The sequence below is a fragment of the Cucurbita moschata genome, unplaced genomic scaffold (genome assembly GCF_002738365.1).
Source record: "Cucurbita moschata cultivar Rifu unplaced genomic scaffold, Cmos_1.0 Cmo_Scf00037, whole genome shotgun sequence".
NCBI lineage: Eukaryota > Viridiplantae > Streptophyta > Magnoliopsida > Cucurbitales > Cucurbitaceae > Cucurbita > Cucurbita moschata.
Genome location: NW_019268553.1, coordinates 529,425 through 545,423, shown reverse-complemented (window position 1 = coordinate 545,423; position 15,999 = coordinate 529,425). Strand labels below are relative to the sequence as shown.

The 15,999-nt window shown below is 38.1% G+C and overlaps 2 protein-coding genes across 5 annotated transcripts; both read right to left on the bottom strand.

Moving 5' to 3' along the window:
• Positions 1–615: 615 nt before the first annotated feature.
• LOC111431984 (protein REVEILLE 6-like) lies at positions 616–5,122 on the bottom strand. 3 transcript variants are annotated; one of them, XM_023068759.1, is made up of 9 exons: positions 4,673–5,122; positions 3,228–3,285; positions 3,099–3,140; positions 2,751–2,874; positions 2,506–2,667; positions 2,280–2,393; positions 1,758–1,867; positions 1,517–1,576; positions 616–1,154 (listed from the first exon to the last, which is right to left on the bottom strand). In XM_023068759.1, the coding sequence occupies exons 1-9, from the start codon at positions 4,885–4,887 to the stop codon at positions 1,137–1,139; spliced, it is 903 nt and encodes a 300-aa protein (XP_022924527.1). In that variant the 5' UTR covers positions 4,888–5,122; the 3' UTR covers positions 616–1,136. The 3 variants fall into 3 exon arrangements, with proteins under 3 accessions (XP_022924527.1, XP_022924525.1, XP_022924526.1); XM_023068757.1 differs by having other exon boundaries at positions 616–1,159; positions 4,673–5,120; XM_023068758.1 differs by lacking the exon at positions 3,099–3,140 and having other exon boundaries at positions 616–1,159; positions 4,673–5,119.
• Positions 5,123–6,210: 1,088 nt separating this feature from the next.
• Positions 6,211–15,993, bottom strand: LOC111431978 (C-terminal binding protein AN-like). 2 transcript variants are annotated; one of them, XM_023068749.1, is made up of 9 exons: positions 14,957–15,993; positions 13,913–14,133; positions 10,524–11,106; positions 9,844–10,012; positions 9,623–9,753; positions 8,639–9,436; positions 8,512–8,559; positions 7,936–8,049; positions 7,018–7,440 (listed from the first exon to the last, which is right to left on the bottom strand). In XM_023068749.1, exons 1-9 carry the CDS (start codon positions 15,656–15,658, stop codon positions 7,369–7,371), a joined length of 2,838 nt encoding a protein of 945 aa, XP_022924517.1. In that variant the 5' UTR covers positions 15,659–15,993; the 3' UTR covers positions 7,018–7,368. The 2 variants fall into 2 exon arrangements, with proteins under 2 accessions (XP_022924516.1, XP_022924517.1); XM_023068748.1 differs by lacking the exons at positions 13,913–14,133; positions 14,957–15,993 and adding an exon at positions 6,211–6,392 and having other exon boundaries at positions 7,329–7,440; positions 10,524–11,384.
• Between the last annotated feature and the right edge of the window lie 6 nt (positions 15,994–15,999).

Sequence of the window (15,999 nt, the reverse complement as noted above, 5' to 3'; positions counted from 1 at the left end):
GTTTCATTGTTTGGCCATTTTAAGAAATAGACTTGTTTGCCATAGGGATCCATTTTTAGTAGTGAGACCGTTTCGTTGTCTCTCGAGGAAAAATACAAAGAATTAGGGCTCCTCTTTGCGAAAATTGGCTCGACCTTACTTCATATGCTGGATTGGGATCCTCCATTGAAGTCTCAAGGAAATGAGAATGTGAAGTTCAGAAGTTAGAGCAAGTGCAATTGATACAAATTGGTACGAATTCTTTGAACCGAGTTTGAACTTAACGTATATTATCTCCTTTTTTTTTTTTTTTTTTTTTTCCTTCCATAAAGGGGTTTAAACTATTCATACATGTGCTATTTAACAATATATACACACACATACACACAGCACAATAATTACTGCCATTTATAAAAGTACAATATACAATATGTGAACCATGCCGAAGTATAAGGATGTTTCAGTTGAGTTATTGAGAAGGATCATTCTAAAACAAAGGGTGACCAAAGATGAGCCTGCTAGAGACTTCAAAGCTCTTCGAAGAATATTCATGATTTCGAATCAGAACAATAAGAACAATCAAGGTCAATACACAAAGCATGCAAACAAAAACCAAAAGAAAATTAACTAAGCAGATTCACAAATAAGATTACTTTATGATCCAATCTTATGGAGGGTATGGTCTTGTTCACATTATTAATAAATATACAAGACACCAATGTAATACAGTATGAAACCTTGCATATGGCACTCAAACCTCTATACATGACGATGATTTGCTGGGAACAAACAGGGAACAAAAGCACTTTTATCTACACTGCTTTATGATCAACTTCAAACCATTTACAAGGATAGGATATAGTTGAGAACGGTCGCCAGCACGACTAGCTCAATATATGTCCACATAATGTATTGAGCATATACAATAATATGCCATAAGATCAACTTCCTTTCCTGACTTCTAGTTCATTTGATATTATCGTGCAATGGGTTTGCACGCTTTTGATCGGTTAGCTTCATTCCAAAAGAAGTAAAAATGAACAATGCTCCGAGTGCTGAACCTTATTATTTTTTAAGCAGATAGAATGGTATTGTGTGATCTGACATTGTATAGACTGTTATAGAGGCTACCAGCTTTAGCTTGCTTCATGCCTTCATCATATGATGAAATCAGTCTTCTCTGCATTAAATTGGTAAATGAATTATAAAAAAATCAGTATCTCTAGCTCTTGATAACCAAATCGTGTAAATGAAAACCCCAATAATAGATGAGTGTGACATTACTTTTTCTTTGTTTTTTTGGTCATTTAAAATCCCGTAACCTTAGGGATATGATCTCCCCATTTATTAAATTAACATGAAAATGTAGAGAAATGGTAAATTAACATGAAAATGTAGAGAAAATGGTAAATTAACATGAAAATGTAGAGAAAATGGTAAATTAACATGAAAATGTAGAGAAAATGGTAAATTAACATGAAAATCTCGAGTAGCACTATGAAGACTATACATGGAAAAAAATCATAAAAGAACTTACGTGGTTTTCAAATTCTGGACTGATCAAGTTGATGGCAAGATTTTGCATTAAAAGCAGTGCCTGGGAGAAACAAACATATGTTTAGCACATAACTAAAGCATTTTTAGTGGTAAAGAGATCAATAACAAGAAAATTTAGATCCAGAAAGTAAGACAGCCGCTACATTTTTATCCTCACTGCCACCAATGCACGATAACCAATCCATATGATGTACTAGATGTTAAAATTATAGAGTGCATACCGTTTCTAAATTTATTGGGTCCATCTTCCTTAATCTCTGAAGATGACCCGACACACTGGGATCAAATACACTGCCAATAAAGCTGTAAACTTGAGCAAAATCCGGCATTACTGAAGCGAAGCAAAATAAATGATGTTAGTGAAGTGTATATATGAAAATCCAGAAAGCCAGAAAAACAATATTCCGGTTTTCCTTATGAAGAATGATACTTCTGTTCGACCATTATTAATTGAAGTGAAAAAATACTTATGCATAAGGGAGTCAAGAATTTGTTTCCAAAATTCCAAGGCTCATGGAGGATATCAGGTCCTTGTTGCACCATTTTTAATTTTTACATACAAATAGAATGGTCTATTAGAGGAAAATATTATGTAGAAACTAACATCCAAGAATCCTATTAGAAGAGGAATAAAGCATGAATTGGCAATAATGCAAGCAAAATAATTGTAATCATAGTCAAATATTTTAGAATTTTCAATTGCAAACTCAAAGCCTATTATGCATAGAAAATTGAAGGCATACCTATGTTTCGCATGCTTTGATCTCCTTGGTCAGAAATTTCTCCAATTTTCCTTGTCCGTGAAGTGCTCCCACTACTGCTGCTATGTGATGTTGGTCCAGCTAATTTTACACGATCTAAAAACAAAATCGTTAGTTTCAAAGAAAATCTAGAGTGACGTCAAAATATGGAAGACACCTAAAAACAGAAAAATCTTTGACAGTAAGAAGGAAGATTGATGGCTAGAACCTTTGGGTACTTGGGAAAAATCAATGGTCGGCACTGGACTACAGCTCCAAGAAGCATGTGGACTGGGAAGTCCAAACCCTGCTGTTGAGTCTGGAATGTAAGTATATCTTGGTTCAAATGGAGTAGATAAAGGTGGATACATCCCAGGACTCTGAGTGGTTGCTGGAACCATCAGAAATTACACATCAGGCCAGGTGGTTTTTATATGATAGATCAACTCGCCGAAGCAAAAAAAATTCACTCACCATTCTTCGGAGCTTTTTGTGGGTATGGATGAGATGCTTTCTTCTTTGGTCGAGGAGGAGGTACATGCTCGCTTTTCCCACTTTTTTGAATCTTTAGAAAATATTTTTGAGCATGACTGCGAATCTGCCAACGACAGAACTCGCGGTTAAGAATCGCTGAAGAGTTCATCAGTAAAACAGGCTGGAATAATTTGAATACTATTTACTAAACTTGATTTACAGAATGCTACAATCATCCAATCCTCACAAACACTGAGTTTTAGGAATTTTAAGGATTGGTACAAAGTCATCAAAATAAATTGAAATCTTAGGTTGGAAGATGCCATATAATTTAAAGATCAGCACTACCAAGTTTTGAACATTCTTCCTCGATCCTCCAAAGAAGAAGAGCTAGAAGAAAATAAGGAAAATGTAAAGGGCGGGCGGGTGGAAACAACACTGTTAAAAGGAGTTCCATAATACTGCTACAGAAATTACCTGGATAACTGTTTTTGAGCCAACAAATGCTTCTATCTTCTTCCAGTCACGATCAAATCTGTAAGGGGCGTAGAAATAATACGTAAATAACTACATAGGAAGCAAGGGCAAAACCAAGATCCTATAGAAATAAAACTTCTCATACAGCATTGGTGATATTGATTCCAGATACTAATTTGCAGCCACCGTAAAGGCGTCCTTGGCAACTTCCAAAGAGGCCTAGATTGTTAAGGAACCACTTAATCACTTCATTTACAAATTTCTCACAATAAAACCAACCTGGCTTTTCTATTAGGCCTAACAATTCTTCCCCGCTCTGTTAATATTAAACTTTTCCATGTCACCCACTCGACAATTTCTTGGATAAATTTGGAGGTTTCAACTTGAAATGCAGAGGACCAAATTTCCTTGGTCCTTACATCGTCCAAAGGACTGAAACCCTATGATGTGACTATCCAAGTCTTCGTGATAGAATCAGATTGACAAATTCCAAACTACTCATCCGAGAAAAAGTAAACAACAAAAAAAAAGGCATCGCAAAAGGTAAATGGATTGTGGCCTTTCCACATTTTAGATTGAGAGAAAGGAGTGTTTCCCCCCAGAATTTCGTAAGAATTTTCCACAAACTTTCAAGAACAAGAAATGCAAGCGAGAGAGTTCTGACACGAGAGGGATGATGATAAAAGGTACACAGGATAGTGGGAAAAAACGAAAAAATAACTCGATTTCAAGAACAGGCGTTCACTCAATTTGATACAGAACTGTAAGAGGCGATCGTACGATTAGCCCAGACTTCTAACCTGCTTCGGAAACAAGATCACACAGTCCCCTGTGTTCTAGTCACTGTGCTAATTTAAATAATTTGACCATACCTCCGGCAGGGAGGTTGTGGTAAAGGAGTCATACCGACCTCAAGAACTTGGGCGCAAAAACATTATTCTACAGCTACGTGCGCGCCTCGAAACTAGAACCGTGATGCTCACTAATGCGTAGAGAGGACGCGGATTTCCCTCAATAACGTCTGTATCGGTTAAACAAGGACTTACCTCTGTTTATAAACATAGATTAACATAAACTAAGAAGGATAGCCCGATCAAAAATATTGTATAGCAGGGATTCAAGTTCCAGCACCTTAGGTCTAATCAACTAAAGAGCGTTCAGAAGACAGCGAAGATCCTCTATTTCCTCATCCGAAATTGAAAAGCAGAATTCACTGGTCAATGCACGGAATTCCAGGTATTCAAACACTCAAAGTCATTAAACACAAAAACTGTGCTCAAATGTAAAGTAACAGAGAAATCAAAGAAAAAACTAAAAGTGAACTCCTCCTCCAAACTTCTCTCGGCCTATCTAGAAATTTTCTCCGCTAAAGAAACAGTGATACATAAAATATCCACAAAACTGAATTGAATTCCCAATCAGACAAATGAAAAGGCATCACTCACAATTGAAGAGCTTCAAGAAACTTGTCGTGCTCCTGCTCCGTCCAACTCTCTCTCGACTTGGTAATAGTATAGGGCTTTCGGATCTTCTTACTCGCATCCTCCGAGACCGGGAAGGAAGCAACACAATTAGAAGTGGAAGTAGGCGGAGCAGGAGTTCTTAGTGAAGCAGTTGGAGGTCGAACAGAATCAATACCAGGAAAATAGCTCATACTCATCGAATCTGAGTAAAATCCTCAAGCAGAATGATGATTATGATTCACAGACACCAAAAAAATCATCAAATCTTCAGAGAAATACGTAGGTTGAGATCAAAGATCAGTGTTGTTGGGTTGAATTAGCAAATTTTTGCTTCTGGTTTTGGGTCTGGAATTTTCGTTTTTGTATGGTGGAGTTGGGTTGGAGTACAAAATGTGGTTTATAATTCAACCGACTTTTGGACTTTAGTGGGAAAGGAAATACAATAATATTATAGTTTTCAGCTCAGTTCGTAACGTGGTTTATATGCGATGGATCTACGCCTTACGCGTGGCTCCTTAAGTTCAATTTGATTGGTCCCACGTGGTTCTACTGTCGTTAGGCAGTGATGGTCACGTGGAGAGGACGCGAGGCTTTTAACTCTTTTAAAATTGGGCCTACTACCGTCTGCGTTCCCTCACAGATCAGTGTTTTACTAACATTTTCTTTTTCCATTTTTTTAATTTCGAAAATGGAAAATTATTTTTACTCTTTAACTAACTTAGCTTGCAAAAAACGACAAATTTCAATAAATAAAAAAATTTCAAAATAGTTTGATAGCATGCCTAAATTATTCTCGTGTTCCTCAACTAATTCGTACGGTACCTTTTCTACGTTAAAAAATATTTTTAAGTGGTGTATGGCTCAATTTACCAAAACATAAAATTTATGGTAAGAACTAATGCAATTCGACAAGTTTTAAATAAAAATGATTATGTTAATAAAATTTGGATGATTTTGGAAACAATTTAAAGGAATATTTACATTTTGGGTTGTTTTGTGTGAGGAGTCGAACCGGTTAACTTGACAAGAAAATATGAACCTCGACTTCTCACCTTTAAACTACACGAAAGAACCTAGTTAAAAAATACTATAAAATCAATATAATTCAAGATAATGCCAATACAAGCATCACACAACAGTAACTGAAATTTACTATTTCCTTTGAGGTCGGAGATTCAAATCTACTTCGGGATGATCTGACCATAGTGTTATATTAAGAGGATGAGTTCAAACTTCATTTCGACCGCACCAACTCTCCTTACAACGAAACCCGAACACACTCCAAATAAACTTTTTCTTAAAGAGACAAAAAGTACACAAGGTAAAGGGAGAGGAGGCATTAGAATAAGCAAATGTCATGGAGAGTGTTAGTTATGGGCAAAGCATGGGGGCACCAAAGGGAATCAGTTATCCATTTGAGAGTGACAGCGAAAAGTACCTCTGCGTCGCCCATAGCCGGCAAGGACTTCGCATCAGAACATTGTGGCCTTATCCAGGCGTCTCTTTGCACATAAAATTGGACAAAGTAATAAGTTAGTCATGTTATGTTTCCAAAAATTAGGTAAACGAGGTTCCTCAGCTGTTGTGAACTTCATACACTTTTCCTTCTTGACTATCTTACCAATATGAGGCTTAATTTTGTAGTTCTAACCCACATCCTGACCTCAGCAGCCAATTAAAATATGCCAATAAGCACAGAAATCTGCTGAAGCAAGTAACGTCAGTCTGACACAGATGGCTAAACTAACTTAGCAGTTCTTCATAAAATAAAAAGTTTTTTCTTTGCTTTTACTCCTGCAATCTTTTGTCACAATAAAAGCAAAAAAACCTGCTCCAATCCTAATTTATAATATAAAGAATGGACTACTACAAACAAGCAAGCAGAAAGAGACAAGTGAGGTGTACTAATTAGAAAAAGAAATGTAACTTTACTTATTGGGAAAAGGTGGGCATTGACTTTATTTTACCAAAATCTATGGGGTGCAGAATATACTAGGTTTACAAAAGAAACAAGTAGAACAACCAGGATCTAGCTAAGTTTGGTACTACCCATCATTTGAAGCTTTTCCAACCGAATTCAGGCCTTCCAAGCATTTCTATAACTAACCCACGACCTAATTTAATACTGTTTTGAAGGTTTTGTTCACAAAAATAAATAGTAATAAAAATTAAAAATTAAACAGTAATCATCGTCCACAAACAGAAAAAGAAAAAAAAAGAAGTTGAGTGGGGATTATTTATGTTTGTGAATGCAAGCTTCAAGTTTAAGTTTGCATTTGACAAGGTGGGGCACGTTTCTAAATTGTGTTTGGAAGGCCGAAAGTTGGTTTAAGACACTTGCCCACCATCAACCTTTGACTTGATAAGGAAGCAAGACAATGATTTACACTAGAAGTCTAGTCGAGAGAGAAAGTGCGTTCAATCTTGACAAATCTTCGTAAAGCTCTAAAATAGACTACAAAGTACACTCATTCATCCACAGGCTGAGTACAGAGACAGAGACTTCAAAGCCTATAGTAAAGAAGGTGGCCTTTCCGCTTAAACATGGCAAACAACCGAAAGAGGAATAAGGTAACCAAAAACGAAGAAAGGAAAAAGAATGCTCTACAACTTTTCAAGCTTTCGAAGTTATGCAAACCTTGAATTAGTGGACAAAAGGGGTGGAAATTTGAATACTTCTAATCTAGCCAGCGAGTAACTCCATCATCACCTACAGTTGCGAGAACTTCAATGCGCACATCCAGAAGTGCCTACAATTTTCATTAAAATAAACAAAACCATAGAGATGAGCGGAAGAAAGAGGATTCATATATAAAAGGAAGGTTTTTACATTACATACTGCAAAAGAAGCACTGGCATGTGTTAGGAGTTTGAGATGACTCTTAAGAATTGTACTTCGAAGTAAAATACTTTCACAAGGAAAACACTCCAAGTTTTTAGAATTAAAATTTGATTTGGAAGTGTTTTTTTATTAGCTAGAAACACTTTTCCTATTTTAAAAGTGGCCAAGCTTATCCTTAATCAAACATCTCATAGTCGCAAGATCAACAAGCTGAATCATCTTATATACTGAGACGAGAAAAACAGGTATACTATTTTGTATAACTAAGTTCACTGGATTCATACATGGAAAGATTAGACCTTTTCAATTCGACAAATAGAGAATCCAAATGACCGTGTCTAATTATATTCATGAACTAAAAATAATAGTGTGCAATCCAGAAAGTAGTAAGCAAAGAACTTACCAATGGGTTTCTACAATTGACCAGCCTACATTCTTCCAGAGAACCTTCAAGCATCCAACTCTCCCAAACATCAAAACTGTGGCTAGCGAATACGAACTCCGTTCTACGATTTATCTGCAATATGAAAAATCAAACTGCAACTTAAGATCTACATATAACAAATTAAAACAATTTTACTACAACCACATTGGCCTGGGCCCTGCTCAAAGGTTTCAATTCCATGGATTTTAAAAAAATAGAAATGGTAAATGTTTCATTGAGGTGAAGAAAAAGGTCGCCATGAAAAGAGGCCCCCTTGAGCCAATTAAGGTTAAAAAAAAGAGATCCAGTTGGTTTGCACAATGAAAGAGAAACAATTACATAAACTTAAAAGATTTATAACCAAAAAAACAAAATTTTCAACCCTAGTTAGTAACTCTGCTTAGTTTACTTCTTTATGCCAAGATGTTCCACTCTTTTAAGAATTGACTAACATCAATGTCTTCATAAAATGTGTGAGTTTGTGGGGGTGGGGACGGGTTGGCACAACAGCAGAGAGTTCTAGCTCAAAATGGTACAACAAGCTTGTCTTCTTACCTGCAACAACTTCCCACCAGCAGAGAGAGATCGAAGACCAATCGTATCCTGAAATTAAAGTATCAGAAGATTATACCGGCTATCAAGTTGCAACTAGTCTAACAAAGAAAAAAGTTCCTACACAAACCTTGTTTCTGAAAACTACCAGAAACTGTGCAGCAGGGTCTCTTTTTGTCACATCTGTCATGGTATCAAGGAACCAACCACCACCTTTAACTCTTTGCCGGGATACATGGAGTGTAGGACAATCTCTAGCATACATGGCTACAACATACCCATCTTTCAGCTGATCAATAGACTTTCTAAATAATTTCTTTTTTGATTTAAGTGATGGATCTGAGATAGATTCTTGCAAAGACTCCATAGGCACTTTCCTGTTTCTCGATTCATCAGGGGAAGCAAATCGGGAGCTAGAACTTAATACTTGATCTGTGCCACTCATGGCAGTATCATCTTCTCGATGAGAGGTACTTTCCTTTTCTAACATGAGAGAATCATCCTTCTGTTGAGATTTTTGACGTGTATGCCTTTTTTTGGCTTTCTTACCTGACCTACTGCGCCTTCCATCAGAGCGGGTCACAGTAGTTTGAGACAAACTGGAACTCTGGGGCTGACTGGATGACTCAGTTGAGCGATTCAACCCTTTCTTCTGGGAGCTCTCTGGACTTAAGTGGTTATCATCAGTCAACTGTTCAACAACCGCAAGCTGAAGGCTGCCCTCTATACCTCGATCATCAGATTGTTCTTTTACCTCATTAACTTCACATTCGTCCTCATCCTCATCAGAGATGGCATTCTCCGGATAAACCCCATCAACAAAGAATGTCTGTAATATAGAGACGCATTTCTCCCTGATCTCCATCCAAACTTCTTCACTGTAATCTGCACTGTGTGGAAGTATCAATACATTTGGCATTTCCTTCACCTGCAGCAGAGCTAAGAATAATTTAATGCTTTCTCTGTTTCTTCTTAGAATTTCTACTAGTTCTGAAACCATAGACAGGTAAAGTGTGCCACTAACAATGAGGTACAAAACAATATCACAATATTTAAAATGCTAAAACCTCTTATAGCATTTTGATTTATAGAACCATGTGAAAAGGTTACACACCCATGCTTCCATCCACTGTGGCCCTTCAGCACCATCCAGAGCGCAGCCAGCCAAGGTTCCATCAATCAGAAGTTGCTTCACAGCACAATCGTCCAATAATTGGCTACTACCAGTATTAACAATAAATGCCCCTGTAAAAAGTGATAATCTCCCATCAACAGAAAACATAAGGAAATAAAAACTTTAACAATGAATCCAAATTCATGCAAATTAACACATACCAGGCTTTATATGCTGCAGACATTCAGCATTGATAATCTGAACTGTATCGTTTGTTAGAGCACAGTGAAGTGATATAAGATCACTTGCAGCAAGCAAATCATTAAGAGTATCCATTCTTCGAGCAGCAGATGGAAATGTTACCGTGGACTTGCTCACTTTCTCCTTTCCCTGTGTAAAGGATATCAGAACGAAAAGTTTGAAAATGATGCTGATAGTAAAAATAGAGAATAAGCTATATCCAGTCAACGTGAACGCAAGCAAGTAGACGAACAATGAATTTACCCATTATCAGGTAGCATGCACCTGCTACTCCACATGCGTGAAGCACCCAAGATGGAAAACACTTGGAAACATAAAAATCAGCTCGTTTAAATGAACTAAGAACAAATGATAAGCCCTCGTACATCTTTACTTGGCCCAAAGTCTAGTGCACCAGGAGACGGGAATCAGAAATATTGCTATATCAAACAGACATCCAACGGAATCCATGATCTCAGTTTCTAGGCTTCCTATAAAGCATGGTGCGGAAAGCAAAAAAAACGAATAAAGCACGGTATAGAATTTAACTCAGCTCCCAACCAACGTAACCGTCACAGATCCAACGAAGAGAGTACTAATATCTAGCTATGGAATCACGTCATTTGGAAGTAAGACATTAAGAAAGAGCAACGAAACTTACATCATTGACATCAAAATAAAGCACGCTAATCTTGAAGGCTAAGCTCCTCGTAGCCAAGGCCCGAGCCGAAGAAGATCTGCCAACAATCCCCAAAACCAATCCTCGACAGCGCCTCATGCCACGGCAAAGAGGCTGGACAGACCCGAGCCATCCCGAAGCCGAGAGTGTATGACGAGAGAGCAGATGAGTGCGGCGAAGCAATCCAAGGAAAAGCGCCATGACGGAGTCGGCAATCTCCTCCGCTCGGGAAGTATCGACATGAACCAGCCGGAGACCAAGATCCGCAGCTAAAGCGGAATCGACAGAGCGGTCAGCCGAACCGAGACATAGGATAAGATGGTAAGGATGAAGCCGGCGCTGAGCAGCCCGTGGGAGGTACGCAAGCGAGTGGAGAAGCACCGCCGCAGCCGACTCGATTTTCCCGCCCGCCAAACGACTAAGCGGCACATGCTCCACCACAGCAACGCCGGCCAAACAATCCTGTTCCAGCGAACAATCTTCGATGCAGTTGAGAGTAACGACCAACGGTAGAGGTTTAGGGTTATTCCGTTGAGGCATTGCGGCGGAGGATCTGAGAGTTCTGCTCATCGTAGCCGCCTCCGTCGCAGCTCCAGAAATGATACCGCCACCTCCTCGAAGCTTGTATTGCGCTGCAACTTGTGGCAAAGCCCGTAACTCCGGTGGAATCTCAATGGAAAATCGACATTCCCCTCACTGCACTCGTTTTCTGCAATTGGTTTGAAGTTGGTAGTTGAAGGTCCCTTCTTCCGGCGAGGGGTCGTTTTTCAGAGCGGGGAAGAAAGCTTTCAGTCAGTGAGATCTGTGCCCTTCGCTAGGTTATTACATACCCTCGTGATCTCACTTTATTCCATTCATGTCCTTCCTTCAAATTATTGCAAGCAGGACCTTATGACCCCTAAATAGTAATTTCCACTTTCAAACCAATAATCCTTTCTTTTTTTCTTAAATTAACAATTTAATCCTCCACGTTCGTGTTATTACATCTTTAAATTCCAAAATTACAATTTTAATTCCTTTTAAAAATTACAAAATTAAAATTAAATTCTATTAAACTTAAATGAAATACATACCATTTTTATTTTATTTTCAACTGCAATCAATAATGTTATTTTTATCTATTTATTTTGTATAATTTGTTAAGATTTTTGTTTTTTTTTTAATTAAAAATTATTTTAATTTTAAAATAGAATTTAATTTGTTTATTTAATATTATGAGTGCATAGATTGATATTGGATTGTATAATAAATGTGGTAGCATTGAAATGTTTGATGATTGGATGGTTTTTTAATATCCATAGAGAGTTTGGCCTATTAAAAAGAAAAAGTTTGACCAATGGCTTTTATTGTTTTCGGCATGCTCCGTGTCATCATTTATAAAGTACAATTGAGTAAAATGAGTAACGTTTCGAGTTCACGTTGAGATGAACGGGTATTTATCTCAAACGAGCATGATATATATCCAAACAACAGAAGTCAGTCATCTACAAATTCTTTAACCATAAAAAGTACCTCGTCAAACCCGTTCTAAGCTTTAAAAATATCGATATTTTAAAAAATTATAATCAGACACCTTTAAGACCGTTCTAAGCTTGTCTATTTTACATTTCTTGTAGTTCAAGTTGACACCACGAGTATGTATTTTTTACCGTGTTTTTACACACGTTTCCCCATGAACCTTCTAACTTTTAGATTTCCAATTTAGCTAAAAGACTATGGACTCCTTCCAAAAACATAACTCATGGAAGATCTGGCTAATTCATAGGGGTAAAGCCAAAACAAAATAATCGTATAAGTAAACAATAACATTAATAAAATAAAAGTATGAACTCGAGCGTATAGAGAGGATCTCACAACTTAAGGAGTAAGCATAGGTATAGAGAGGATCTCACAACTTAAGGAGTAAGCATAGAAACCAAGGTGTCGCTATCTAACTAATAGAAGATCTGGCAGCAATAACTTTTTTATAATTACCTATTGTACCAGTCAAATCTCACTACTAGTAGATATTATTCACTTTGGTCCGTTACGTATCATTATATCAGCCTTACGATTTTAAAACACGTCTACTAAGAGAAGTTCCCGCACCCTTATAAGGAGTGTTTTGTTTCCCTCTTCAACCGATATGAGATCTCACAATCTATCCTCCTAGGGACTGACATACCGCCCAATATTTAGCTATGATACTATTACAGTCCAAACCCACCGCTAGTAGATATTATTCACTTTAGTTCGTTACGTATCATCGATGTGGTATCTCCCACCTATATATCTACATGGTTAGAAGAAGAAAACAGTAGAAAAAAAAATCAGATGATAATGAAATGAGCTCAAGGCGCTGCTTGAGATTGATTGATGCATATAACATTCACAAAACTCTTCCACATAAAGTTAAGAACTTTACACCATGAAAGGTAAGAAAATTTTGGGCCAGAACAACTCAAACGAAAAACAAAAAGGGAAAAAAAATGTAACTCTAGTACTTATGATTTGAATCATCCCGTCTTTTCATTTGTTCCGTTTTAGTTCTTGTACTTTCGTAAAAATATTAATTCTGCCTCAAAATCGAACTATCCAGTTAAATAGCAATCGAAATACATCTATATATGAGGACTTAGTGTGTAACGGTGCGACATATAAAACTGTCATCGCAACTCCCCACATGTACTAAGCCCCAACCATTCGATACGATTTAACTGGATAATCGACCTCAGAAACTAAACTAATATGTTCACAAAACTACCGAGACTAAATCGAAACAAATCGAAGTATACGGAAAAATGACAATGTGAAGCGACTATAATTGTGATTAAACCCCAGAGAGGCAAAAACAGAAGAGGTAGTATCCTATATACAGAACTGGTAAAGAACAGTAGATACTCTTGTAAGACGAAGTCAAACCTCACACAAGCTTATTCTGTCCTAGCAAATCCATTGGGTTGTGTTCCGTTGCAACCCTTCGATAAAAGGTTACATCCGTTGAGGATAAGCACCGACACGAGCCCTGCATTTTATGAAAAGAAACATATTCATATAAAAGGTAAGCAGCCATGGAAATGAGCAAGAAGGTCAGTCTCTGCTGCCCGTCCCCGAGAGAAAGTGCTTCGTGCAGAGAAAAGAACAAAAAGGAAAGACTGTACAGCTTTCATCCTGCCTACAGAATAAGTTAAGCTCAACTTCCTCGAGTGGCTGTCAATGACTTCTTGATTCTGTTCAAAGTCCTATCAACGTATTACTTCCTTGCCTGCTTTATCTTATGTTATGTTCAGGCTTAACGACCGGGAAATGGGAACCCGAAAATCTCTTCCCCTTTATTCATTAGTGAAAAAAGCCACCAGATTCCCAAGCAAGAGTGTCCTAATTATGTAAACCGTCGTCTAAAATGTCTTGTTGTGGTTTGGTATGAACGCATGAGCAAGCCGACACCGATTCCAACCCCGAGGCACACACCGAGACCAATACCAACACCCACTCTAACCCCTGCATTGAACCATGAAAGCTGCCCATCTTCGCCAGTGTACATATCATCACTGTAGAAACCATGCCCCATTTTACCATCTGGGTCATAATCATCAACTTCAGACTCTATCATCTACATGAATCCAAGAAAGGAATGTAATCAGTAATGTAAAAATCAACTAAACAGTGTTCCACACCTCACAAGAACTCGACAAATCACAGGGGTACATAGTAACTTAATTAGAGATCGACGTATTCCCAGAAATTGCCTAGTTTAGAACGATTGATCGAGTACAATGCAGTCAATCAACAGCCGTAAGACAACCAAGATTTTAACAGCAATAATATGAAAAGTAGTGTTCAAGCAATAGAGGAGAACACGAACTGAATTCACAACCAGAAACTACAGTAAAGAGAGAAAAACACTTTTATTCCTATCACACATGTTGTGTATGAGCATTCTACCATGAAATTTTGAACATTTTGGTTCTTTCTAAAGCATTAAATACTGTGAAGAGCATGATACATTGGAAGATTCACTACTCAAAATGTCACCCAACTCTATGGCGTATGGAAATTCATTACCGAGAATTATGAGGCAAGACGACCACTATTATGCTGGATTCAAGCCCATGTAGAGAGCTCAATAATTTAAACTGAAGTGTGTGAAGTCCTCGAGGATGTAAGGTAAGGGATCCTCATACCCCGTTATCAAAAATAAATAAATAACTACAAAAACAATGATCTTAGCTTAATATCATGTGGAAGTTCATGAACAGCATCTGCTGCAACTCTTACCGGTCCTGAGTTGTGTAGATTCGGAGAATTATTGTTCGTGGATCAACAAACCAATTTATATCCACCAACAAAATGCGATGTGCACTCTAGAATTCCTGAGCTCATACAACGCCGAAAGAATTGAGAAGAAAAAATATAAGAAGAGAACAAAATTTTACCTGCACTTTCTGGTGCCGAATCAACCCATTACTTGTATTCTCCTCCTTTCCCACTTCTTCATCCTCCGGAATTGCATCCAGGGCACATTGCCTCAAGTTCTTCCGCCTCGGACTAACCTGAATCGTCTGCGTCAATATCACAGGCATACCGGAACAACAACCGGCGATATAAACCTCAATTGCCGGTGAGGATACCCCAAGTTTAGGCTGGAAAAAGGCCGACGAACCCGAACACATGGACGCAGCCATGAAACATTCCATAGTCCAACCTGTCTTTGAATTGTTCTCCAATCCAACGCTCCCATTAATCCAGTTGGTCTCGATTCGTTCCAAAGACCCACAGAGAATCAAATCCTCATTCTCATACACCTCGAACTCCACACCCCCCGTAACCCGAATGCTATCGGTGCTAACGTATGTAACCTCCGAGGATTCCTTGTTGAGCCGATCGCGGCGAAGGGCTATAGAAACAGAGTCGGAGGCCGGAATTTGAGACCCATTAATCTCAAGGGAAACACCAATTTCGCGTCGAAGGTGACGCAGATTAAGATGGTCGGGAACGCTATCAATCACACAGGGAGAAATCCGAACGTAGAAGAGCCGAACCTCAAACCAAGCAGAATGGCTCAAGGAAGGTCCATTGATATACGAATTCGAGGTTCTGGAAATCGCCATGGACGAATCTCTTTCTTGGAAATCCATCAGATCCTCGAATTCGGGCTCCGATTCAAGAGAATGAGAAAGTACAACGTAATGGAATCAGTTTTCTCAAATATTGGGCATCATCGGAAGAGAAAACCGGTAAGGTTTTCGGAAAACAACAAACTGGGGGCGAAAATTAGGGTTTTGAAAAGGGAAAATTGGTGGGAAATGGAAGGTTTTAAGGGAATTGCTTGGTTTTTTCATGTGTGATTAAGAACAGGAGATAAATCCTCCACAATTTGGGAGGCCATCGTATTGCAACAGTGATGGGGGGCGAGGCTGATCTGTCTGCTGAAGATTTTTCTTCGTCTCTTTTTTTTTTTTTTTTTTTTTTTTTTTTT

What these genes read in the sequence shown, in the direction of transcription:
- LOC111431984 (XM_023068757.1), bottom strand. Translation starts at nt 4,887, where the DNA reads ATGAGTATGAGCTATTTTCCTGGTATTGATTCTGTTCGACCTCCAACT. An exon ending in TTTCTTGAAGCTCTTCAATT is followed by an intron (nt 3,286 to 4,672) that starts GTGAGTGATGCC and finishes CGCCCCTTACAG; the next exon opens with ATTTGATCGTGACTGGAAGA. An exon ending in GCTCAAAAACAGTTATCCAG is followed by an intron (nt 3,141 to 3,227) that starts GTAATTTCTGTA and finishes ATTTTCTTCTAG; the next exon opens with CTCTTCTTCTTTGGAGGATC.
- LOC111431978 (XM_023068749.1), bottom strand. Translation starts at nt 15,658, where the DNA reads ATGGATTTCCAAGAAAGAGATTCGTCCATGGCGATTTCCAGAACCTCG. An exon ending in ACAAGACATTTTAGACGACG is followed by an intron (nt 11,107 to 13,912) that starts GTTTACATAATT and finishes GGCTACGATGAG; the next exon opens with CAGAACTCTCAGATCCTCCG. An exon ending in CACAGTGGATGGAAGCATGG is followed by an intron (nt 9,437 to 9,622) that starts GTGTGTAACCTT and finishes GCTCTGCTGCAG; the next exon opens with GTGAAGGAAATGCCAAATGT.